General features: G+C 41.6%; 1 protein-coding gene across 2 annotated transcripts in view; it reads right to left on the bottom strand.

The window, feature by feature from the left end:
* Positions 1-2,298: 2,298 nt before the first annotated feature.
* Positions 2,299-25,211, bottom strand: part of LOC119011853 (contactin-associated protein-like 4) — a 97,565-nt gene continuing 74,652 nt past the window's right edge. The window contains exons 18-24 of one of the 2 annotated variants that reach the window (XM_037085283.1): positions 20,628-20,867; positions 18,584-18,808; positions 16,873-17,006; positions 14,666-14,753; positions 10,153-10,371; positions 8,098-8,169; positions 2,299-7,137 (exon numbers count right to left, since the gene is read on the bottom strand). In XM_037085283.1, coding sequence (XP_036941178.1) covers positions 6,941-7,137; positions 8,098-8,169; positions 10,153-10,371; positions 14,666-14,753; positions 16,873-17,006; positions 18,584-18,808; positions 20,628-20,867 — 1,175 coding nt within the window. In that variant the 3' untranslated portion in view covers positions 2,299-6,940. The remainder of the gene's footprint in view (positions 7,138-8,097; positions 8,170-10,152; positions 10,372-14,665; positions 14,754-16,872; positions 17,007-18,583; positions 18,809-20,627; positions 20,868-25,211) is intronic. The other variant, XM_037085284.1, reaches the window with a different exon arrangement.

Here is a 25,211-nt window from a genome sequence, read left to right as displayed (position 1 = left end):
CCTCAGTGTGTTCATTAATTTCAGCTCCGTTCGAGGAGTCGACTGATCTTCCCTTACCGGAGTGATTAAAGCGGCGGAGCTCTCTGAATGTATGACGAAACCCTCGTTTCTACAGATTTAACGCTTGTTCTTCGACGACGCCTGTTGAATGTACAGCGACGAGTTAGCAGGTGCCACTCAGCAGGAGTTTCATCACTGTATCACCTCATATCAGCAGGAATACGCATTCATAGATTTGTTTTACGGTGGTGTCACAGCAGGCGATGAGGTGGAGGCTTTCAGAATCACCCACAGCTGCCGGAGCTACTACAGCGCCACCTCCATGCGGATGAATAATTCAAACGTTATCAGGTCTCTTCGGGGTCAGCTCGATCTATAAGTCACATTAAGAGACAACAATGAAGCCTGATGTTGCCGCAGAGTGAAGCATGAATCCAGAAACCTCCATCATCATCATCCATCCTTTCTCTCTCCGTCAGGACGGCAGATTGATTCCTCCTCCTGGCAATGTGGACAATTTTAGTGACTGAAACCCTTCAATTATTCACCTCTGTTCCTTCTCAGCCGTGTAAACAGCAGCTTTAAAAAACTGTAATTACAGCTGCGTGCGGCTGTATTACTGGCTGTTTCGGATGACGGAGGCGGCTGAGAGTGGTTGTAGCAGGACGGAGGTGCATGTTGATGAGAGCGGCTGAAGCAGGCGGAGTCTTTCTGGAGGTTTCTTCTTGTCTTGTGACGACAAAGTAATTTCTGTTGTCATGTTCTCATGATCGTCAGAAAAAAAACAAAAACGTGCACGACAATGAATAGACTGTTTTTTTGAGGCCGGCACAATTGTTGTTTAGGTTAAATGACTAGAGAGAGAAGTGACTGTTCCTCTGATGACAACAATAGCTGCTATGCCTTTTCTTTTGTTTCTGAAAATGGAGGACAAGTAATCACTTCCAGGCTGAATAAATAAGTAATACAGAAATAAATCATCATGTAATTTTTAAGCAGTTGTCAAAACTCAAATAATGCTGGCGGTGGTGACAACACAGAAAGAGTTTTAATAACGTCTTCAGTTCATCCTACAAACTGTTCATTTATGTATTTCGCACAGTTTTTTTTTTTTTAAATGTATTTCAGATTGTCCTCTTCATTTATTTATTGTTCATTACAGTCATAGAGTACAGTATTTGTATTCTACGAGCAGAAATATACAATCTGTTTTAAATAAGGCACAAAAATCCTTGATCTGTGGTCCTCGCTGACCTTTTTAACACTCAAATGTAGTTTAAAGAAAGGTTTAAAAGTAGCATATAAAGTACAGCACGGCATTATTATCTATAAACTGGCAGCACAGACTTCTCAAACAGCTTTGCACCTTTGACCACGATGTGAATCGTATGAAAATACAAAGAAGTGAGCTACATTAAAACTCATGAGCTGCCTGAATGCCATCGCAGATGTGAAGTGTTGATTCAGCACATCAAAGGTTTTTTTCAAAGGTTACCCTGAATGATATATTCAAGTTCTTCTCGAGGAAGAAGCGGAGCTGCGTCTCGGTGGTATTTATCATCCTAATCAAACACATTAACTGTACAGTTCGCCGCGCTGACTACAGATGAGACTCAATCTTTCATCACATCATTTAGATTCCAGTTGGCAGCGGATTAATTGACCCTTGTGATGTTGAAGTCTTCTTTGATATCAGCGACGATGATGCTGAAGATGTCAGCGATCAGCTCGTCTCTGACGGCAACCAACCAACGCGATTTAAATGAATCGCGCGGGGATCGTGATCTGAGGCGCTTGAATCATCTCGGGCGTCGTGAGTGTTTAAACAGTCAGAGAGGCTAAGTGGCTCTTCACGGAGAATCACTTTGATATCCCCTCTGCTCCTGGATGCGTCGCAGCTTTACATATTTCCCTCTTCTCTGGTTTTGAATGTTCACAGCCGTCAGAACCGTCAGCGCTGACAGATGTGTATCCTCCCACAGCGCGGCTGAAAGATGCAAATGTATGTAAATTGTCGTGGTTGTTGGTGGGGGGGGGGCGACGTCTTTGCTGTGTGTCAGCTTAATTGACTAAAAGAATAAAAGAGCTCAGTGGTTTTGATCCGTCTTCAACAAATGTGGGTTTTCTTTGATTTGGTTGTATAGACACATGTCAGCTTTCTGTTCCTTCCGACGCGTAAATGTGAGAACAGAATCGGTTCACAGGCGCAATCTCGGCTTTCTGCTTACGTTTATTCATCTGGTGATTCGACTGTAAAGAAGAAAAACCTCCAGCTACAGTGAAAAACAAGATCCTTTTATTATTTTCATCAAACAGGATTTTGTTGACATCCAAAACAAACCAGAATATGGTTTAAATTGGGGTATTTTCATGTTATGTCACTCACACTCAGAACTGTTATTCACCAAAAACCACATTTACACTGAACAAACTCTAAACCAACGCACTGTCAGAAAGAAACTGCACTGTTAAAAAAAAATCAGTCTTTGAAGGAAAAGGCAACAAATATTCTATGTTTTCTCTTCCTGTCAACAAATCCCACGAGAAGAAGAGAAATTAAACAACTTGTTCATCAGTTTTAAAGGTTCACACTGAAGATGCAGCTATTAAAAACAAAAGCTTCAATTTTAAATAATGCTTAATAATTTCCTAAAACAGCTGCACACTGTCGTTTTCAGCAAATGTCACGCAGACATGAGTAAACAGCGCTTTTACTGGGGACTATTTTCAGCAGCGGATTAATACACATTTTGTCGTCTTGGCACTAATGTAGCTCTACACAGAGGAATAAGCTACATTAGGCTACACAGACAACACTTACGGGGGATTAATTGTTTGTTTTTGTGTCTTTTGCGTGGGATTTGACGACAGTAAAGAAATTGAAGAATATCGCCTTATACTTAAGCCGGGTCTCACCAGCAATTAAAACAATCAGTTTCTCCCAGTTAAGTGGATTTCAAAGGGGCAAAGCAATTTTTTTTTGCGAATTTTAAGCAAGCAGGTAGTTCTGAAACAGGAGGAGGCACACATAATGCAAAGAACAGTAAATAATACAATACAGTGAGCGAACATATGGTCCCATTAGCAGCCAAGCCAACAAACCTGCTAAGTGACAGTTATTGTAACAAGCAGTTATCAAGCTCATTACCCTGGACAGTGTTTTTCTACCTTTCCTTTCATAAAAAAATGTATTGTGTTGTTCAATCCAAAGAGCAAAATACCAGGGACAAGTAAACGGTACAAGTAGCCATGTGATCAGTCCCAATGACACCAGGCCTCTAGAATAAAATATTTCATGAAGATTTGTGGATTAATTTTGTCTTGTTACTTTCTGTTGTGACCAGGCTTTAACCAAAATGTTAAAATAAGGAGGTTGAAATGTAAAACTGTTGATATTCTCGTTCCGTTGCTGGAAAACGGTTGGAAAAACATTAAAGTTGTTGCACGAAGCGGCACTATATACTGGAGCTGAAGGTCAAGTGTGTATTTCCTGCTGGTTTGCAGGTTGCACTGCAACTTCAGTCGACACGGTCTGAAAAATTCAAATGTTAAACATTTATGTAGTGTCCTCCAGCGGCGCTCAAGGTAGCCTCGCTGAATTCCACTCAGCAATCAAGTTCTGCACTGCAGTCGGCTCTGCCGCAGGATGGAGGACGGTCACTACGTCTTCTTCACCAGAGGATGAACTCTCTGGATTCAAGGATGTGGGCAGAGGCAACATAGTGTGGCTTCAGCTGTTCGTGAGGTGGGGAATAAAGAAATCCATGAGATAAACACGGCACTTTGGAGTTTTAGCAACTTTTGTCATTAAAATCCCATCTGTGCTTCGGGGTCTTGCAGAGAGAACGGTGGTGTGTGTTTGATAAACAGCTGCTGTCGATGCTCTTTCTGCTTCCTATCCTCCCTCCATCAGCAGTGCTCTTTACACACAAGCTAAATTAACACATGGGGGGGGTTGCTTCATTTTCAAGTGTTAATATCAGGTTGCTTTACGCTTCCTCTCATATTATCTTCCCGTCTCATTCTGATCATCTCCCTGCTTCTCATCGAGTTACAACCCACCTGTCAGACCGAAGCAGATTAGCATTTCAAAAAAAGACATTAACCGTCTCTGCGTGCAGCGAGCGAGGTGACAGACAGCCACAGTGTTATACAGTGTGTGTGCTGCTGTCAGTGTTAAAAGCTTTCCTGTTCAGAGACTTTTAGAGAGCTGGGAGAGGACGCTCCCAGCAGGCGGCATTCAGCGGGGAAGGAGAAAACTTTTATAATAGAGCGAACAACCTGTACAAGCCTCCATAGAAAAACTTGCAAAGTATAGAACTAAACTAGACACGTTCACTGCTCACGGATAGACTTTTTCCTGCCTCCTTCTGTTGTGCTTTCATGTCACGATGGAGAGAATTGAAGAACGAAAAGAAAAGCATAAGAGGAAGAAAATAAAGCAGAAACGTATGAAAGGTCTCCAAGTCTCTTGACCAGTAGCTGCCAGACTGCAGGGTACCAACTCTCCAACAGCACCAGTGTGCTCGTGGCGATGTGCGTGATTGGAGTGAGCAAGACCATGTTGACTTTGAAGATGCCACTTGTTAACACCAGAATTCTGTGGTAGCACAAAGATGCTGGAAGAAAATCACTCATGAAAATTCATGATGCCGAGAAATCATCAAACAACACGCCGGTGTCTGGAGGATGTGTACAGGCTGTGAGGGCTCTGACAAGTGCACAAGCTCACCAAGGTTTCCCCTACAGGAGGTTCAGAGGCTCTACGGAGTTCATACTTTCACTCCAAAGCACACGGCAAAGCCCCGTCGCCAGAATAAAATGTTGGCACTGCATGTTTTTATAAACCATGGATATGTTACATTGGTGCATCATATCAATCCGTCTATGTTGGGTTAGGGTTGGTGGTGGCGTGACGGCGAGGTGAGATGGTTGCCAAGCGAGACGCCACGCTTCAAGACAGCGTTTCACCACATGTAAAGGTGAAACTAATAGATATTGTTAATGTGAAACCACGGGATGCAGACAGACCACTGAGGTGGTGAAATACCACTGTTTGCAATGGCGAGAGACCTCTGTTTTCGAGACAGAGAGAAACCACTGTTTTCGAGGCAGTGAGATACCGCTGTTAGAGATGGCGAGACCAGCGGACAGTCTTAATCAGAAACCACTAATGAAGATAGCAAGAGACCACTGTTTGAGATGGTGAGAGACAACTGAGATGGCGCGACCAGCAGACAGTCGTAATGAGAAACCACTAATGAAGATGCCGAGAGACCACTGTTTGCGGAGCTGAAACACCACTGTTTTTGAGATGGTGAGAGACCGCTGTTCGAGATTGTGAAACCAGCAGATAGTCTTAATCAGAAACCACTAATGAAGATAGCAAGAGGCCACTGTTGGAGATGGCAAGACCAGCAGATAGTCGTAATGAGAAACCACTAATGAAGATGCCGAGAGACCACTGTTTGTGGAGCTGAAATACCACTGTTTTTGAGATGGTGAGAGATCGCTGTTCGAGATTGTGAGACCGGCAGATAGTCGTAATGACAAACCACAAATGAAGATGGCGAGAGACCGCTGTTAGAGATGGTGAGAGACTGCCGATAGAGATATCGTGGGAATGCTGTTCCACATGGCAAGACCAGCAGGTAGTCGTCATCAGAAACCACTAATGAAGATGACGAGAGACCACTGTTAGAGAGGGCAAGAGACCACTGTTAGAGATGGCGATCAACATTTATAAGATTGAAAATACTGGGTATTTTTAATGACAGGCCACTGTTCACGAGGGCATTCCCACATTTGTAAGGACAAAACCAATAGATGTTCTTAATGAGAGACCAATTTGAGGTAGGAAGAGACCACTGTTCTCAATGCCATTCCAGCATTTGTAAGCTTGAAACCACTGGATATTTCTAGTGAGGGACCATTATTCGAGATACAAGTGCAATATTTTTAATTCTATTCTGTTCTGGGTGGTGTTTCAACATTTGTAGGAGGGAAATCAATAGATATTCTTAAAAAGAGATCATTTTTTATGGTAGTGAGAGACCACTGCTCTTAACATTTGTAAGCTTGACACCACTGGATATTTCTAATGAGAGACAAATGTTCAGCAGGGCATTTTTATTATTTGTAGGTGCAAAATTTAAACGAAACATGTCAAAGTTTTCCTAACCCCAACCAAGTGGTTTTTGTACCCTAACCAGAACATGAGCACAGCCTCGTCACAACATGAAATTGAAAACTGAACCTAAGAAAACATAAAGTTGTAACATGACTAAGTGTTAAGTTTCAACACGTCTGTGATTTGCAGAAATGTACATTGCCAACATTTATTCTGGCGATTGGGGTTCTACAGCACAAAACAAAAAGGCTTTACAAATGAACACACCACCAACACAAACTCCTACAGAAGTGCTCTTCCTGAGGGCCTAATTACAGGTCAAACATTTCCACTTCTACTGAAGCAAACATTCATTATCCTCACAGAAAAGTGCATCAGACTGTAGTCACGATTCCAATCTCCCTGAATCACTGAAATGAAGTGTTTGAATACGTTCAATTAACCCGCAAAAGCAAAAATGTGTTGCACTCAAGAGCATTTGCAACCTTTCAATATGACAGGGCAACATTAATTAGAGATTGCTGCAGACATTACTTCCACATTTACATTTTTGAATATGTACAGTTTCTGAAAACAAATATCAACATCTTGTAAGTCCAGCACTGTTGCCTGTTTGCATCAGTATATACATTATATACAGTAAAAGACAAAACTGTGTGAATTGTTCTGTTTTTGCTTTCCATGTTCTGTGGAGCCACTTCAGCCGGCAAAGTCTCTGAGTGGCTCTGAGTGCAGTTTAAAGTCCTGAGGCCTGACAGGACGCCCCCCCTTGTCTGCACCCTCCAGTTCATCAGGACATCGGACATCCGGTTAAATGAAATACTCCTTTGGGTTTTCACTGGAGGTGTTCTGAGGGTCGGCCTGGTTGTTGAAAGCGAAATCCGGGCTGTCGTCCTGATTGACTCCCTTCACTTCCTGGTTTCGGTACGTCTCTTTTCTCCGGTAGAGGAATCTGGCCGTTATCGCCAGGCCGGTCACGACCACAAAGATCACCACCGCTATGAGGCCTGCAGAGTGGAGGACATCGACGGGAATATATTTGGTTTCTTATTATGAACTTGATGAGAAGATTGAGATTAACTAAAAATCTCTGAAAACAGATTTTAATTTGAAATGAAGTAAATGGTAAAGCTGTTAGGAAGGTGGGGAAGCACATTTCTACAAAATAAGAGCTTTGGACGTAGTTAGTAATAGTAGTTTGTAAAGTTTTACCAACATACTGAGGTGGACGTACAAACCTGTCTGACAAACCAGCTGAGCAGAGTCCATATTGTAACTCAGCTGTGACAGTTTTATATTTGTTCATCTCTCTGAGTCCTGGACAGTCTTCCATGCTGGCTGACACGCTGAGTAAATCTATCACGGTGGACTTTAGTCAGAGAGCTTTGTGAAACTACTGTGAAGTCGAAACATGATTTCTGTCCATCTCTTTGCCTCCTCTGGGTATTTGAGCTCTTTCACTCTGCAGCCTGGTTTGTTCTACTAATCTAACTTCAACAGGCAGCGAGCAGAGAGTCACACATTTGGACTCAGCTGGACTCTTCTGTTCGGCACATTTCATTATTCGGAGAGAAAGTTTTGACTAATCGGAATTCTAAAATCCAGCTGAAATCAATTTCATACTGTATTACTTTCAGTTTTGTATTTGAAGAGAAGTTTCTACATCAGCGGAGGTTTATGAGTTCAGAGACTTAATGGACACGCAGTAAGACTTTTGACTCACTCTTTTTTTTATTCGCTTGTGGCGATAAATCTTCACTTTTAATCAATGTGTCTGGAGAAGAGGGGAAGAAATTTGCCCAAAAACTTTTGATGGAACACCTTTGCTGGATTTTCGCAGAATATCTTTTTCATCAATAAAATATTGAGCGTAATCTCTGACTCTGAAAGTTAGGAAATATCAGACATAATAAAAATAAGATGGAACAGTTTTCAGTGCAGTGAAAGATGGCGAAACAGTTCAGTACCTCCAATCAGAGCCGAGTCGGTCCTGATGGCATTGACTAAAGGCTGACCTGAACCCACTGAGCCAGACTGGTCTACAGCAGAGAAGAGAGAGAAGCCAGAAGGAGTGAACGTTAGGAGGATGAAAAACGAACAAACAAAAAGGGCACCAAGAATGAGAAGATGAGATGTCGAGAAGAGTAACGTAAAAAGAAGAAATTATGTGGAGGGGGGGGAAAAAAAAGGTCAGAATAGAAAAGAGAGGGAGAGACGAGGAGAGAAATTCAGAAACAACATCAGAGTCTCATCATTCACAGCAGACAGGAAATACAGCAGCAGCTCTCCAGAGGACTCTATTAAAGCTGCATGAAGCTGAGTGAAAACAAGACAGGAGGAGAAGAAACGCTGCTGGAAACTCCCCTCTGTGGTCCAAATTAATGATCTCATCAAGCATGTTGTCACGACGCGCCTCAACAAGGTGTGAACACACTTAATGAGCTTCTTATACAGTTTGAGACAGCAGCTAGGAATGACCCACACACACACAGGGGAAAACAAAGGAAATGTACAGATTTCTATGCATGCATCAACGTTTAATTCTTGTATTTGTTCTGTCTGCCTTTTTTGACAACATGCTATGACACACCTAGCATAATGTTGAACAAGTGCTAGCAATTGTTTGGGCATTTAGGAGGAAGAGAGGTGCAGTGATATTTAAAATAAGAGGACAAAAACATGACAACTCACGACAACGAGGTGAAATCTTCTTGGCTAGCAGCAGAGTACAGCAAAATGACTGAAGTAAACTTTAAATATCGCTTTAAAAAACAACAACATTGATTTCTCTCTTGCGATCAAGCCTTTAAAAATAGTCAGAATTATTCAGAATCATTATGTATCGATATAAGTGATCAACCAACTTCACAGCCATCTGAGGCAACATTGCCCCCTGATTGCAGGTTTTCAGAGTACTTGCAGTGACTTTAATCAATGTTTTTATGATGATGTATCACATGACAATGTGAAACCAATGTGACAATGTGAAAAGTGTTGAGCCTGCAGAGAATTATCACTGAATCTGCAGCTCCCTCCAGCTTTATGGAGCTTTACATTAAGATTTGGCTCTTTCGCTTTGCCGTCTGGCTGCAACTCTTCTCAGAGAGGCATTTTCAGCTGCAGAATAAAAACTGTCAAAAGAGTCAGATATTTTCCTTCAGGAGTTGGTGGAGACCAAAAAAAAGAGGTAAAAGGTCATCTGCACCAAAAGTTAATGAGGTCTATTGTGAGCTGAGATCCATCTTCCATCGAAGCTTTGTAAATATCCACTGAGTACTTTTTGTATAATTCCTTCTGAAACCAACCAACACATGGACACGGGCACGAACACAACCTCCCTGGTTTCCCATACCAACTTAAAAGGTAATAATATGTCAATGCTGGGTTGACAAGTGGCCAAAAAAACTTTTTTTTCGTGGCGATTTTAATGATCATGAACATCCACCATGTAAGAATGACAAGAAACTGTAAAAACCTAAGAACCTATTGTGGCTGATATAGTTGTGAAAGCTACCTAATAGATGTGTAATTAGTTCAATTTGTGTTTGCTGCCTCGGGGAAGTTGCCTTCACTACCTGGTTGGTAATCCGATCTTGTTTATGCCTGAAGGCCTGAAGGTCCAAAAAAACTTTGGCCTACCTCTGACAACAGTTCAATAAACTGGCAAACAACACAAACAGCTGCATCAGCAAGAAATTAAAAATGAATACATAAGAAAAGTCGGCAGGGAGAGAGTCTGCTTGTCGAACTAGCCAGCGTGGCAGGAACCCAGAAAATCAGTAAATCCTAAAAAAAAAATATTGTTTTCGCCTCTTTCCCCAGTGCGCTCAAACTTCACCTGCCCACAGCCACAAGATCGATTCAAAATTTCTTTCAAGCTGTCAACTCAATACAGACTTATAAACCCAGCACCTCCTCTCACACTGCATCCTTTAAACTATCAGCACATCAAGTCTCACAAGACTTCAGCTGTTTGTCGAGTAAAACTTTAATCCCACATACTGACTCCTTCCCTCTCCTACCTGACAGGTGGTGCGTGTTCTCCGCTGCGTAGGGATTGGCTGAAGCCGAGGAGCCGCAGCTGGACTGAAGTAAAGGTCCGGTGATGATGACGGGGCTGGTGTCCGGGTGGAGCAGAGCGGCTTTCAGAGGGCTGATGGAGTTGAAGCTGACCACCGACAGACAGCCGGTGAAACCGAGAGACGCCAGTCTGGCCAGGTCTGGATCCAAATCATCAGACTCTGGAGGGAGGAGAAGAAGAAGAAGAAGAAGAAGCTTTGACTAATTCAGCAGGATTGACATAAAAAATGCAGTGCTGCTCTTGTCTGCTCTTGTAATGTTTTAAAATGGGTCTGATTATTAAAACCAGAGAGTTTCCTAACAATACAGTCCTGATTTTCAATCTTCTTTCCTCTCCCTTATCAACTGTACGGCTGAGGAAGATAGGATAAAAGAAGTTCAAGAAAAAAATGCAGATGGAAAAAGTCGGGTGAAGTTTTCTGGAGTTTCAACATTGTGCCATCTTTTTTTTTTTTTTTTTAATATGTAATAAAGCTGAAAAAACAAACATAAAAAGGCTGCATACATCTGGTGTGGCGTGATCGAACTCTCTTGAAGCCCAGAGATCCAACATCAATTTGAAAAAAGATTGTATTTTCAAAGCCAAAATCTTCTCTTCTGCTGCTCAGCTAAATATGTTGGCGTGCACCAACATACAGTAATTAGAAATTAACGCAGAGCACTGACAGAAGGTCTCATGTGTATCTGTATCTAACCTTGACCATTAAACCTTAACGAATTAACTAACTGGAAGTTTTAATTGTTACAGAGCTCTGAAAGAAACCTTTATTTCTCTGGTGACTGAACTTTTAACCTTTCTTTAAGAGGCTGTTCTCTCTCGGCCCAATAAACATCACGGCACACACTGACAGCTTCATTGACTCTGCTTCACATTCCCCTGTTATCACAGTGGGACAATAGCGGCTGCACATTGACTCTAATGATCATCACACGCGCTCAATGCAGCAGGCAGACCGTCAATGACTCAGCTTCCTGTCTGCGTCCATCGCTCCTCCAGACAGATGTGCACTCTCACCTCTATCTGTTCACTTTATTGACTCGAGTCCCATCAGCTCATCCTTCACCTCCACTCGTTCACGGCCGTGTAAACAGCAGCTGTGAGCGCTGACATCACCGCCATAAACAGCTGCATCAATAACACGAGAGGTGGCTTTTTTTTACCACGACACATCTGCATGTTGATGAGAGCGGCAGGAAACATTACAGCCGCCTGTAAGCTCCTCTCAGCCAAGACACTCGTTACTCCATCACCTCCCTCTCCCTCTCCGTCTCTCTGTATTCCTTCCGGGTCCATTAGTTAGGCTGATGGATGACGGGGTTGGCAGGAAAACGACAGAAAAATCCACTTTCCTTCTGCTTTTCTGATCCTGATCTGACTCTCTGCCTGCTCTGGTTTGACAGAGGGGAGGACCGGTCACTTTCTGACATGACGGGGTTAAAACACACTGAGCCCGGTTACACCACACTGCAGCCTTACATCCAAAAATACAAAGATCTCTTGGGAGAATTTGTCTTAGTTACTCCCTGTGATATGTGGTATGCATGGTTTGCTTTGACAAATGGATTTAGTATTATTGAACATTCAGTTGTTTTGAGTCATTTGACAATAGACTCTAACAGATGTTGGGTGTTTAGGGCAGAAACCAGTGTCTGACACGGTGAAAGGAAACCTGCCAAAGACACATTTTGTTGTCACTACAGATCTTTTTTTTAAAAATAATTTGTAATCCAAACTGTAAATAATTATATTTTCCAGCATTAACGGGGTAGAAATCTCAGGAAATGAAGAAATCAAAAATAATGAACACCCACATGTGCAATCAGAATCTTCTGAAATTTTATTAAACCTATGCAAACTAATCAGTTTTTGTTCATGCATTATATTAAAGTCTTTTTCATACGCTTTAGTTGACATAAGATGCTTGTAGAGGGAAACAAGTCTTGTTTAAGGCTCTACAATCTTACAAGAGATGAGCTGTTGCAGGAAGACGACAGTGAAAATAGCATAAAAATCAAAATCATGTCTGGATATTGAGTGGTGGCATGACTGAAACCGAGACCTCTTCTTGAACGAGACATGCGTTTCTGGCAACAAAACAGATCTTATCATTTAATAAAAGGTTTCTCTCAGTATAAATCGTTTCTGTAATCTTGTCAGACAACAACTTCAGCCTGTCAGTGGGAAAAAAAACAAGCACTTTTAGTGGATTTAACTGAGACTGTTGAAGTTAGACAGCTGCCAACTGAGGCGATCTCTGGACTGTAAAAGTCTGGTGAGAATTAATTTACATACCAGAACATACAGAATGTAGGACCCAGGTTCAAAAATACCAGAATTCCCCTTTTTGAATTTAAACTAATGTACTTATTATGTAAAAGTTAACCTCTACGAAGCTTTTCTGTATCTTTACATCCTTTATTATGCATTTATTAGCAGTTGATTATGCTACTATTGACAGTTATTGTAAAGAATTACCATATTTTTTATTTAGTGTACTGCATAACACACATAATGTGCATAACACACATAAAATGTCTTTATTATCTAGGATGAAAACAAAAAACCAGCAGGCTTTAGACATGATTTTAGCATGATTCAAGGCAAGTCAGTGGGACCTGAAAGCCAACTGGGGACATTTTTTAAGGTCCCTGGTTGGCCTTCAGGTCCTCTGTTAATGAATGTTACGTCCACTGTTTTATAGGTTTACGTGAACGCACACACAGATGGAAATACAGGAGTTTCTTTAACTAGAGTTTAATTAAACAAAGCAAAACACAAAAAACACTCACAGAAATCCGACACATAACACTTCTAGACATACTAACAGGGGACCTGAAAGCCAACCGGGGACTTTTGCTTTCAGGTCCCCTGTTAGTGAGTGTTACGTCTGCAAAGTCCACTGTTTTATAGGTTTACGTGAACACAAACCCACACACAGGTGGAAACACACTAGTTTCTTTGCCTACGCTTGGTTATTAGAGTTGAATTAAACAAAACAAAACGCAAAAAACACTCACAGAAATCCAACACAGAACACCTCTAGACATACTTTGTATCCGTGCAGAATTATTCATTATATTCTGATCGTTACCTGGTGACACCTGATGCATGCCTCTAATGAAAGCTGAACCAGACAGCAGACCTGAGTTCCACTTCTTATAATCGGTTTGTTTCCGTTTCAAACTGACAGAGCGGTTTCTGCTCCTCTGTCTTACCACAGAGCTGTGACTGCAGCCTGAAGCCTCTCGGCTCCATCGTTGTTATTAACAGCTTATATCTCAAAGAGAACATGAATAAGTCATGACAGAGCCAATTACTGTCTCACCCCTGAATCTGTTAGAGGTCCTTCTCGAGGAGCTCAATCAGGATGTGTTTTTTTAGCTCTCCCAGAGGTGCCGGTTTTTCTTACAGGATTAAAGTCTGTGCAGGTGCGTCAGCGTAAAGCTCAGTTCTGGTTTAACTGTCGCCTGCACTCACCCGCTGAAGCTAAACACATCTTTACTGACGGAGGCTTCTGGAAGCTGTCTAACATGTTTCTCGGCTTTTATCTCTCCTTGTTATGATGGAAAGCGAAAGGTGCAACACGCCGTATTTACAGCAACTGATCAATTATGCATCAAGCTCTGCAAGATTTGTTCTGACAGCTTACTGGAGCCATAACAGGTAAAGTGAAAGTGGAGTCAATAACACAAGTTCAGGAAGCAAACAACATGTTTTTTGTTTGTTTGTTTGTTTGTTTTTCAGGGTTTGATAAGTCATCATATCTCAAGTCAAGTCCAGAGTCTTTAACGAGTCTCAAGTAATTTATTTTCTGTCAAATTAAGTTGCAGGTCATCACAACAGTGACTCGAGGATTAAAGTCCACATCTCTGACTTAGACAAGCTCACATGTAAGTTCAAAACTTTTAGGAAAACAAATTACAACCAAATATTTACGTCAACAACTTAACTTTGAAGAACTTATCATCATTTTTTCCCCCCAAACTTATGATAAATAAATAAACTTAAATAATTGTTATACACATGTAATGATTTGAGTTTCTACATATTTTGACCATTATTTTCATGCAATAATACTCAGTTGAATAAAGATCCACAAACTCAAATGTTTTTCTTGTTAACTTAAAAAAAAAAATGAAATGCTTGAATGAGTGTTCGTTAGCAGTGACACACTGTAGCTACCATGTCTAACTTCATAATCAATGAACTTTACTAATCAACACAATGATATTCTCAATTTGATCCTTTTCTTTGTCTCATCTAGTTTGAATTAGAGACAGAGGGATGAATGTGGCTTCAAATATTATGGAAATATCATCCATCTTCTAGCTCTTCCTACGCTGTGTGACAGATGAGTCCAAACATATTAAAGCTTTTATTCAAATGAACGCTCTCTAGATTAAAAAAAAAAAAGAAAAAAGCCTAGTCTCTGCGCTCACTGCCTCCTCACTTACCGTGCACTTTGCCCAACACCAGCGACTTGATAGCGTTGAATTCTCCATCAGATGTCAGATTGAACTCTTCTCTGGCATTTTGGTCGACCTGGAGGAGAAGAATTATTTCCTAAGTTACTTTCAATATTAAGGGTTTTTTTTTTTCTATTTTGATAATTAAGCAATTTACTTTGGAGAATCTTTCCAGTGGATATCTTCAATGCAAAGATGATATTTTGAATAAAAAAGCTCTTGGAGAGTCCAACATAATAAGATTTCTACCACAAATGTGCTCCAGAAACTTTAGGATTTATCTTTTTAGTTGCAGGAACACACGGTTTTATGTAACTCTGTTGCTGAGATATCTTTCTCCAGACTGAACTGAACCTCATGCCTCTGTTTCTAAAGATATAATGATTCAAGGTGATGGAAACCGATAAGATGCAATGCACTTTATATTTTTCATTGCAGGCTCGCTTACACAGTGAATCAGGAGGCTGCACTCGTTCAAGACGAGGTCACCTTGTATTTCAGAGTGTTGATAATTATACAGACATTCAGGCTTCTGGCTCCTGGTTAGATGAAGTTCACCTCATATATCATCTGCGGTTGTTGTTAACAAGATAAGACATTCAGTAGATCCAGATACGATTAAGATGCTTCATATTTCATCTGGAGCTGCTTTAATGTGGAGTTTGTCCCTGCTGGCCTGCCGTAGCTGCATCCACACCAGCTGCTGCTGGTGGCTGAATTTAGAGTAAAGTGCTGACTGAGGCTTTATTTTATAGTGGAATATCACAATACTATACACAGAGGGAGTAGATGGGACTGCCTGTGTGTATGTCATCATGTTTGCCCTTGGGATAAGAGCCTTATTTGGCAAACATGGAAAAAGGATCATATTGTGTGGATTCACAAAATGTGCAACACCTGCAGAAAATAATTCATATGAACACTGTAAGTCCGCCTGCTTAGCCTCAAAAAGTGCTTTAAAGACACACTATAGTGTACTTGTAAAGAGGCGTAAGAGTATATCTGTTAAAAACATTAACTTTAGTTGTTATAATATAAAAGGTGAACTCAGATTTTTTTGCAGGCAGTTCTGCAGCTGGTTTAAACAGGTGTATTGATTAAAACTGAGGCGTACAGGTTCAATCACATAGGAACAAGGTAAGTTAAACCACTTTCACTGTGTCAGAACAGATTTCTTATCTAAAAATAAGGCAAACGATACAGAAAATCTCTACAGTCCGTCCTAGAAGGGCTGTGTAATGAATGTAATGTGCATTGTACTGCATCAGGTAATGTTTGTGAAGTGATTAATTGACTCTGTGCAACGTGAAACAGATGCTTGCGGTGCTCAAACTTTAATTAGTTGGTTTTAAGTGTTTAGAGTTTCATGTTTCTCGCTGATTACATGCAAAGTTAATGAAAAAGTGTCAAAATTCACATTTTCGTACAAGCTAAAAATATTCAACTCTGCATGTATGGTTGGGGAGCTCTGGAGGAGAAAGCTGGTGGGGGGGGGGCAGAGCCAGAACTCCTGGAGGAATAAACATCCAGAGTAAGAACCATTTAGTCGTAGGACGACAGCTCATGATAATTGTTTTTCTAACTTTTGGGAAGCCGATTTAACCTCGATACTATGATTCACAGTGGCAACAGCTCAACAAAGCAAAGCCTCCATTTTTAATCCAGCATTAACAAGCATCCACCGTATCTGCAGGCTGTTTACCTCCACATATGAAAGAAGAACCTTGTCACAGCGTGTAATGTATTAATAAGGCAACACAATGCACTTTTGTCCAGTGTTGTCCATTAAATAAATTACCAAACTAACATCTCATCAGGGTGTCTCCTAATTTCTATGTATTTGTTCAGCTTCAATCAGAAGGAGACAAAACACTGGGGCCAGCGACTGAAGATGACAAATAAAAAAGAATATTTAAAACATAAATAGATCAAAGACATGAAGATGTGATTATATTCTGGCTGTTTGGGACGAATAAACACAAAAGATCCTGCAGTGAAACTCGCATGAGTTAATTAAAGGAAAAAATGAGCCTGTCTGTCTCGTTTTTCTGAACTGGTGGAGACTAAACCCAAGCAAAAAGTAGAGTAAATATTGGATTACAAAGAGAGTTTCATGCTGCTATTTGTCTGGTGAGTGTGGACGTAGGACACTAAGGATTTTAGGTATAAGTGATGAAGTGTCGAGGTGCTTTTACCTGCACAGACACGGAGTCCGACAGTCTCCTGATGGTGACGGTGTGCAGCTGTCCGTTGGCGAGACTCTTCACTCTGCTTCTCAGCACCTCGGCGTCTCTGCCGCCGTCCAGCTTGTATCTCACCTCCAGCGTGTCTTCACATGAAAACACACATCAAAAGATGGGAGTTACATCTCAGATCTCACAAAAAAGGGAAAACTTGTCAGCGCTTCAGAGAGAGATTTACGTTTGAAACATCATTATCTCAAAAGTTTTTTTAAAAAAAATTCCCGGAAAAGGGCCTCGTTGTGTCGCGTAATCTGCACTGACGGCATAAACACACTTAATCCTTCAAAGATAAACCTGAGTACTTTCAAGAAGTGCTTGCTCTTTTTATTAAGACTTCTATATTAAGAGGATAAAAGATAACTCCCTATCAATACCAGAGCTAATCTTATTAAATGTACTTAATTCTAGTGTTCAGAACATTAAGTGCAAAATAGAAAGAAGAGGCACTTTGTTATTTATAATATATCAGTTATATTAGCACAAATAAACATAGTGTTTTAAATATTAAAGCCTTACAAGTACAACTGACTGCCTGTCTTCTCTCAGAGGAATTGTGAAAGAATAATAAGTTGTTGGAGGAGGACTGTCGGCCGCCTCCTGCTGCTCTGATAACAAATGTATTCGTTAAAAGACGCATTAAGCAGAGAGGTTTTGTTTGGGCTGAGGAGGTGTAACTGCAGTCGAGGGTAAAAAAGAAATGAGCCATCTGAGGGAAAATAAGAGAAAAAGCTCTCAGGGATTTTAATTGGACACTTCAGCATAAGTGCGTTTACCTGACGACTCCACGGTCAGCATGAAAACCTTAATGCCCTGCTGTCCATCAGCTTCCTCTGACTCATTAACAGCAGAGAGAGAAAAAAAATCCATTTACACCTAATCTAGCTGCAAAGTGCTGATTTTTATTGGACTCCCGGATGCTGAAAATGTCATTTTTGTGCCTTCAAGTGCCTCCTTCTACGCTTAAAAGCCAAATTTTCACAACATAATTATTTCATACAAAAGTTGATAAAACACATCAGCAAGTTTTTATTCAGCAGCACACCGAACTTTACCTCCACATCAGGTCTCAGTGATAAGACCAGTGAAGACCATTTCTTTTTCTACAGCCTGAGACAAAACATAATGGCCGGCCAGGCTGGACGGATTAAAAGGCAACAGAGGCTGACGGGGTGAAACCAGAGAGAGGAAAGATCTGACAGATCCTGATGGATCTGGTAAAGCTGCCGAGCACAGCGGGAGGAGGAGGAAGAGGAGGAAGGAGAGGAGGAGGAGGAAGAATCAGGAGAAGATGACAGGGATGACGGAGAGGATGAGAGCAGGACGGGAGGAGAGAAAAAGTAATTGAAAAAGGATGAAGGGAGGTGAAAAGACAACTATATTGAATTGACTTGTAATCGCGACAAAAAAGGAGAAAAGGAGAAAATGATGTGAGACACACGGGAGTCATTAGAGATGAGAACAAGAAAATACAAGATTTGAGGAACATTGTATTTAAAGTGAAGAAAGCAAGAAAGAAACTCAATTTCAAGTTTGAATAATTCAAGTAAAAATAAGCCACAAAGAAGAACAAAAGAGAGGAAGGAGGGACAATCAAATGAATCACAATAAGATACTCCACCTCTAGCTCAACAAACAAGCTCCTTCAAAATAAAAGCCTGCTCACCGTGCTTGTTGATGAGCAGGGCCAGGTGCTCTCTGTAGTACGAGCTGACGTAGAACAGCACGGCCGGACTCTGGTTGGTCCTGAAGCTCAGGGAGACGTTCTCTCCTCTCAGCGTCGTGTCCGAGTAGATGGAGGACGGCAGAGCGCTGCTGTTCCTGCTCAGCTCGTACGGCTCCTTGAAGGTGTAGCTGACGGAGGTGTCCGACTTGAAGCTGGCCGACACCTCTGGAGGAGCGGGGAGAGTTGAAGGAATAGATGTCTGATTTGTTGCAGATGTATGCAAGGATTTTTAACTGCGTGACTGACTTTTGATAATAAACCTTGGTGTTGTGAGAATGAAAATGACCCACGAAGCAAGTGAAGGCAATTTATTAGATTAGGTGCAGTTTCCTCTGGCGCCACAAAAGACTTTAAACTACTTATTTTCCACATATGTAGTAGTATTCCCCAAAAACGTCCACAAAGAGTAAGTCCTCTGAAAACAATCCTCCTGTTCTGGTACCAACACAAGCGATGGCAGAAAAGGGGGACCGGTACCAATTCCTACTCCGCTCTCTGGAAAATGCTTGAAGAAAAGAAAAGTCATGCAAGTGTGGTGACGTAGAGAGGAAGGCGGGGATTGCTAACTGCAACACGGACAGGAAGCTTTCTCTGCTTTCCACAAGGTGCTGAATTCTACTTGTAAAGAAAAAAAAAATCTTGGCAATAGTACAAATATATATATATTTAAAGTTTCTATACAGAGTTTCTAAAGTTTAATTAACTTCCAGGGGAGGCTTTTTGTGTGTGTGATGAGCTGGCGAGAGAACACAAACTTCTTCTCTCAAAATATCTGTAGAGGGTTAAAACTGATTACAGAAACTGGTCTTATCAATAGCTCAAGTGCGTCACGACTCACAAAAACATTAAAAACAAACTCTTGCCACGCAGCACCACGAGGCCGATGAGTTGGTACGGCAGATTTCACCATTACTGTAGGTGTGAGGGGGATTAAAAGGACTCGCTGATGCTACTGAACTCATGAGAAGCATGAAAATTGATGGGATGATGCATTATTACTCAGTAAACATAGACGATACGGACTAAAATCGACTCCAACTCATAAAGCGCACACTGTTTGCGATAACCTTTGACGTCATGCGAGTGCAGGAAAAGCGGCACAGAGTTCTCCGAGCTAATATAGATCCTAGAACAGCAGATAAACGCCCACACCATCATTACTCACATCTTAATCTTTACTGTATTTGTATTACACTGTGAGCTTGAGGGAATTCATCCTGTTATAACTGCCTGCATGACCTGAGAGAGTCATCAGAAGTCATCCTGACTGAGACAGAAGTTCAGGAAAAAAAAAAAAAGTTCTGAGACTTTTTCTTCTACAGGAACTAGAAGCTGACGCGACACATCAGCACAGCTTTGACCTTGGCTGCTCAGATGAGGCGACGGAGACATCAAGCTACTCTGTGCAGCGTCTTAGAAAGTGATGGACAGGTTTCTGTCAGGGTGACCAAGGCAGGTGGCTCAAAATTTGAATATCAAACACTTTACTTTATAATCTTTATTCATTGAAAAGTCACTTTCACTTCACCAAGTTTGAACTTTAGCCTTCTTAAACCACTTCTGCACCACAATCTCCTTCTTTGCCGTCTGTTTACATACACAGTATTTCCACCTTTCCACATATTTCTGCCCAAATCAGGCGTAACTTCTCAATCAGTCTTCTCAAGACGATGTCAGTCAGAATCCAGACTGGGGCTGTCACGGCGTCAGATTTTCACTACACGATTATCGTTGCTGAATAAATCCATGTGTCTTTTTTTTGGCAAGTCAACGACCCTCAAAATACGAGTGGACGGTGGAGAGAGACTCTGTAAGTGTAACTGTGCAGAATGCGAACAAAGGGAACAATTAAACTTAATTACTTGTGTAAAAGCAACCAGATTAACTCTTAAACAAAGAGCTCTTCTGCCAAACTAGATGATATAGTTATGAACTTCACCAGCAGCAAGAAAACTCTGCTTATGTGTGTTTTTATGTGTGTTACCTGTGTTGCAGAAGACTCCAGTGTACGCCGACAGGCCGCAGTCGCAGTGGAAGCCGTTGACTCTCTCCACACAGCGGCCCCGGTTCTGGCAGAACGAGCCGTAGCTGCTGCAGTGACCCGGGCAGCCGGGTCGGACCCCGGGTGTGATCCTGGCCCGCTCCTCCAGGTCCAGGGTGACGCCGTTCAGCTGCAGAGAGCGAATGCAGCCCCGGAAGCCCTTCTGCCTGGACGCTGTGCCTCCTGCAAATGTCAGGAATAAAAATAAAATAAAAAAAAACTGTCTGACACCAGCATTAAATTTACATTTGAGATATTCAGCAGATGCGAGAGCCTCCAGAACAAAGAGGTGACAAATATTCCTGTCTGCACAGAAGGATTGCCTGCAACCACACCAGCGCAGCCTGTCCTCTTTGTCCCTGCCTTTCACTTAATCCTTTGTGTGTCAACAAGTCTGTATGTTTTCTTTCTCCCCGGTTGTTCATTTCTCCTCCTCGTCATCTACAGTGAATCCACACGTCGCCTCTGCTCCCCCGCCAGCTTCTGACTGTCAGCGCTCTTCTTATAAAGTGACACAACGATGAAACGCCAATGAGGCAACGAGCTGGAGGTGGAAAACTGAATCGGGGGCACAACTTTCATCGGCTGTCTGTCTCGTGCCAGGCTGCTCACTGGCAGCGACGGGGAGGAATTCAGGTCCATGAGTAAAAGTTTACTACATTAGGTGATACATAGAGTCAAGAAACAAGAGGAGGGACCCTGCAAACCACAGATAGGTCTGAGGTTGACATCTGTACCAGACTATCATGTTCATGTTACAGGTTAAATCACAGTCTTTCACATCAGGAGGTGGCGTCATCACAGGCTACAAAGCTACAGAAAATAGGCACAGAGGCATTTCCAGCTGACGACACAGGAAGTCGGACCATCTCCGGACGTTTCTGTGGCGCCCAGAACAGATATTTTTAAGCCACACCATGATGTTTTCTGAACCTTAACCAAGTGGTTTTCATGCCTAAACCCTAAACAGAGCACAAGTACAGAACTGTGACGAGAGAGAAACAGAAGGTTTAACCTAAACAAACAATGCAATATGAAGAAATGTTGCAGAGAAATACTTAGCTGACATTTACTGACGTTGATGATGTCAAACATTAAGTATACTGTCTTTTGTACTGTTTTTATTGAGTATACTTAAGAAAGGACGAGCAGAAGACCTCATTCTGTCTTGTTTCTGTTTTACACAGCATCTTAACTTTTTATGAAACAAGGTTGTGTGCTGAAAAGGACTTTTAAAAGTATCAAATATAAATGTACTTCGATAAAATCAAGCTGGAAAACTATAATAACAATCTTCTGACAATCAACTGATTGATTGTCTGTACATCCTGTGGGGCAGTTTAATTCACAATAAAACATCTTATTTCAGAAGGTTGTCATGTGTGTTGCGCGGTTAAATCCTTCACTTGTACTTAAACCGGAGTGAAACAAAAAAAACCAACCAGCGTTCACTGGGTGAGAATCTGATTGTCTGTCTGTCTGGACGTGCTGCATGTTTTCACTTTAATCTTCGGTACGTTAACATTGCACATTCTCTCTGTGATGTAACACAGTCGCGTATTCTTCAAAACATGAAAACCTCTCATTGCTACAAAGACCACAGACTGAACCTCTTTTTTTTTTTTTTTTTTGGGCTCTGAACACAAACTCGGCAGCTCTGAGTTTGAAGCTTACAGCTTCCCATTGTTCAGCAGCGGCGGCGGCTTTTCAAACCAATAAATCACTGAGCTCGGGGCCTTTTCTCTCTCTGCTCTGCTTCAACTTGAATGAATTATTTAACCAGCTGAGCAACAACGCAGTGTGTGACTCGACATATCCTCACACACACACACACACACACACAACACGATGAAGAGTCATTTTTCTGCTTATTAACTCTACTGAAGGTTATTCCACACTGAGGTATTAACATTTAGGTAACCTGAGATGAGTATAATACGAGGTGTCAAACTGTCCACCTTGAAATCATTTTTAAAAAATCCTTCACGGGGGCGACACGCTGACTGCCCCCACATGCACACTAATTACATGACCTTACTTGATTATCACCCTGCTTGCACTTCTTATGTAAATGTATTTTGTGTGTTAATCAGTGTCATAATCGCAGCAAGTGTAACCCAGTTATTACACCTCGATTTATGCATAATTAGCAATTCACACCTTCTGTGAAACACCTTTTGAAAAAATCAGAAATGGCCGCCATCAGACACAGACTAGGAATTCAAAAAGTGAACTAATTAACTGTTAAAGGCGTAATTTGTAAGAAAGGGTCCGAAGTTGAAGTCAGCTCCAAAACTTTACAACAAGACTGCGCTCTTTGCATGTAGGTGCAGTTAGCAAGTAGCTCAGTTAGCCGTGCAGCTAAGTGGCCCCGTCACCTGATTGGAATCTGCTTCGGATCTCCACCTCTGTTCAAAGCAACAAAACAGCATCACAGAAAGATTGTTAGAGAGCAAACCTTCCTCAGATACAGGTTATCAGAGAGGTGAGGGTCTCAACCACACATCCTGCTGGTCCTCAGCTCCAACATAGATAACTCTCTCTCTCTCTCTCTCTGTGCACATTAAAATGCAAACGCTGCTTACAGGAAACACTTAAAAGAGCATAATGAGGGATTTGTGACCTGCAGATGAAAGAAAACATCAAAGAATCCAAATGCAGATAAACCCCACCTCTAACCAGCGGAGCAAAGCTATCAGCGAGGCCCTTCAAGAGGATTTTAACCTCTCATCAAGCAGCGCGAGCTCAACATGAGACCTAAAGCACATGAGAACACATTAGAGAGGAAAACAATTATTAAAATGGAGATCAAAGTCATCATCAAAGGTGATGTGTGTGCAAAAACACGGAGAGAATGAAACTAAAGCTCTGGAGCTTTGTGAGATTCAGCCACGTAGCCGACAGAACAGCCTCAGCTCAGGGAGGAAGATTAAAGTCTCAACATGAAATCAGGATATTGTGTGATAACGCTGAGAGTTATGAGGCTTCGGAGACGGAGATCAAACCAGTCATCAAAGCTGGCGTTTGTACGGGACGGAGTGGTTTAATGTTACTGCACACAGCGAAAAATAAATCTGTGCATCATCTGTAGAGAGAACAACACAATCACAGTTTACATGATTTCTACGCTCCACTGCGATACTAAAGATTTGTGAAGCTGAAATCAAACGGTAACAAAACAAAGGAGTTCTCAACCCTTTTTTTGAGCCAGATACTGAGACGATGTCGTGAACCAGTTGTAATAATTGAGCATGTTTTTCACATCCCATCAGAACACACACAGTAGGATTAGCTATACGGAGGCAATCCCGATTTGTTTTGCATGTTTGCATACATGTTTATACATAAAGAATATTTTCCTTGTGGTCTGATAGCAACACACAAGCTGTTTTAAACACCAACTATGCAAAATGAAATGTGGAGAGAATCAAAAATAACTGATCCCAGATTAAAAAGTTGCAGTAAGTCTCCAGTGGACCAGCAATTTTTCTTTGTGTCATTTCCTTATCTCGTCTAGCTTTTCCAGTTTTTTTTTTGTTCACAGATATAATGAAGCTCCAAAATGATGAGAAGACAAACTGCAGATGTTCCATCAAAAGAAGGTAAAATCTTCATGAGGGAGGAAAACACAAATCACACCTCAGCAAATACTTGCACCTGAAACTACTGGCTCTACTTCTGAAGGAAACGGAAGAAGGCTCGAGTCCTGTGCCAAGTTCTCATCAATGTTTAGTTGGGGAGCGATAGAAAGCATCCCGACAGGAAACATCACAAACTGATCCAGGACAGAAAGACTCAACAGCGGATTTAAACTGACCCAAAAATCACTGGCACCCATCTACAAGGTTATGTTTGTATCTTTGGTCACGTTCACTGACTTTCATCCTTGTCAAACACACAGTTACCTTGAATAAAATTGCAGGTGAACAATGTGGGAAACATTTGGGATAATGAAAGTAAACAACTCAACAAGAAAACAAAAGTCTTCTGAACTCGTCCTCAATAATTATGCTGCAGAAAGAAACATTTCTCCGTTCAGCCTCGTGTTGTTGAACCTTTAGCGTTTCACAAACCTGGAGAAAACACTGCCAGTTCCAAATAAACTCTGCATCTTGTGCCACTGCAAAGAAGACTTGAAGAGGCAGAAAAGAACATCAACGCAGATCACCAGCTAACCTCGACTCTTCAGGATCCTGCTTACATTTATACCACAGGATTAAATTGACGTCACTGCCGCTGCATTTCGAGGGATATGTGAAGCAAAGATCAGAGCAATCCTCAAAATCCTCGTGCAGGAGGTTTGCCTCCGTCTGCACGCAGCGGCAGAGAGGAATAAACTCACACATCACATCAGTGGGTCGACGGGGACGCAGCACAAATGTACAATGGCTAAAATATCCAAGCGGAGCAAAAATAATCGCTTATAAACCTTCACAAAAGGGAAAAGATTTCTGCATTCAACAGTGAGCTCTCTCAACAAATTGCTGCATATGGATTTTTAGCACCCACAATACAAACAGCACTAAA

Source organism: Acanthopagrus latus, chromosome 21 (genome assembly GCF_904848185.1).
Source record: "Acanthopagrus latus isolate v.2019 chromosome 21, fAcaLat1.1, whole genome shotgun sequence".
Classification (NCBI taxonomy): Eukaryota; Metazoa; Chordata; class Actinopteri; order Spariformes; family Sparidae; genus Acanthopagrus; species Acanthopagrus latus.
This window is presented reverse-complemented; position numbering and strand designations above follow the sequence as displayed.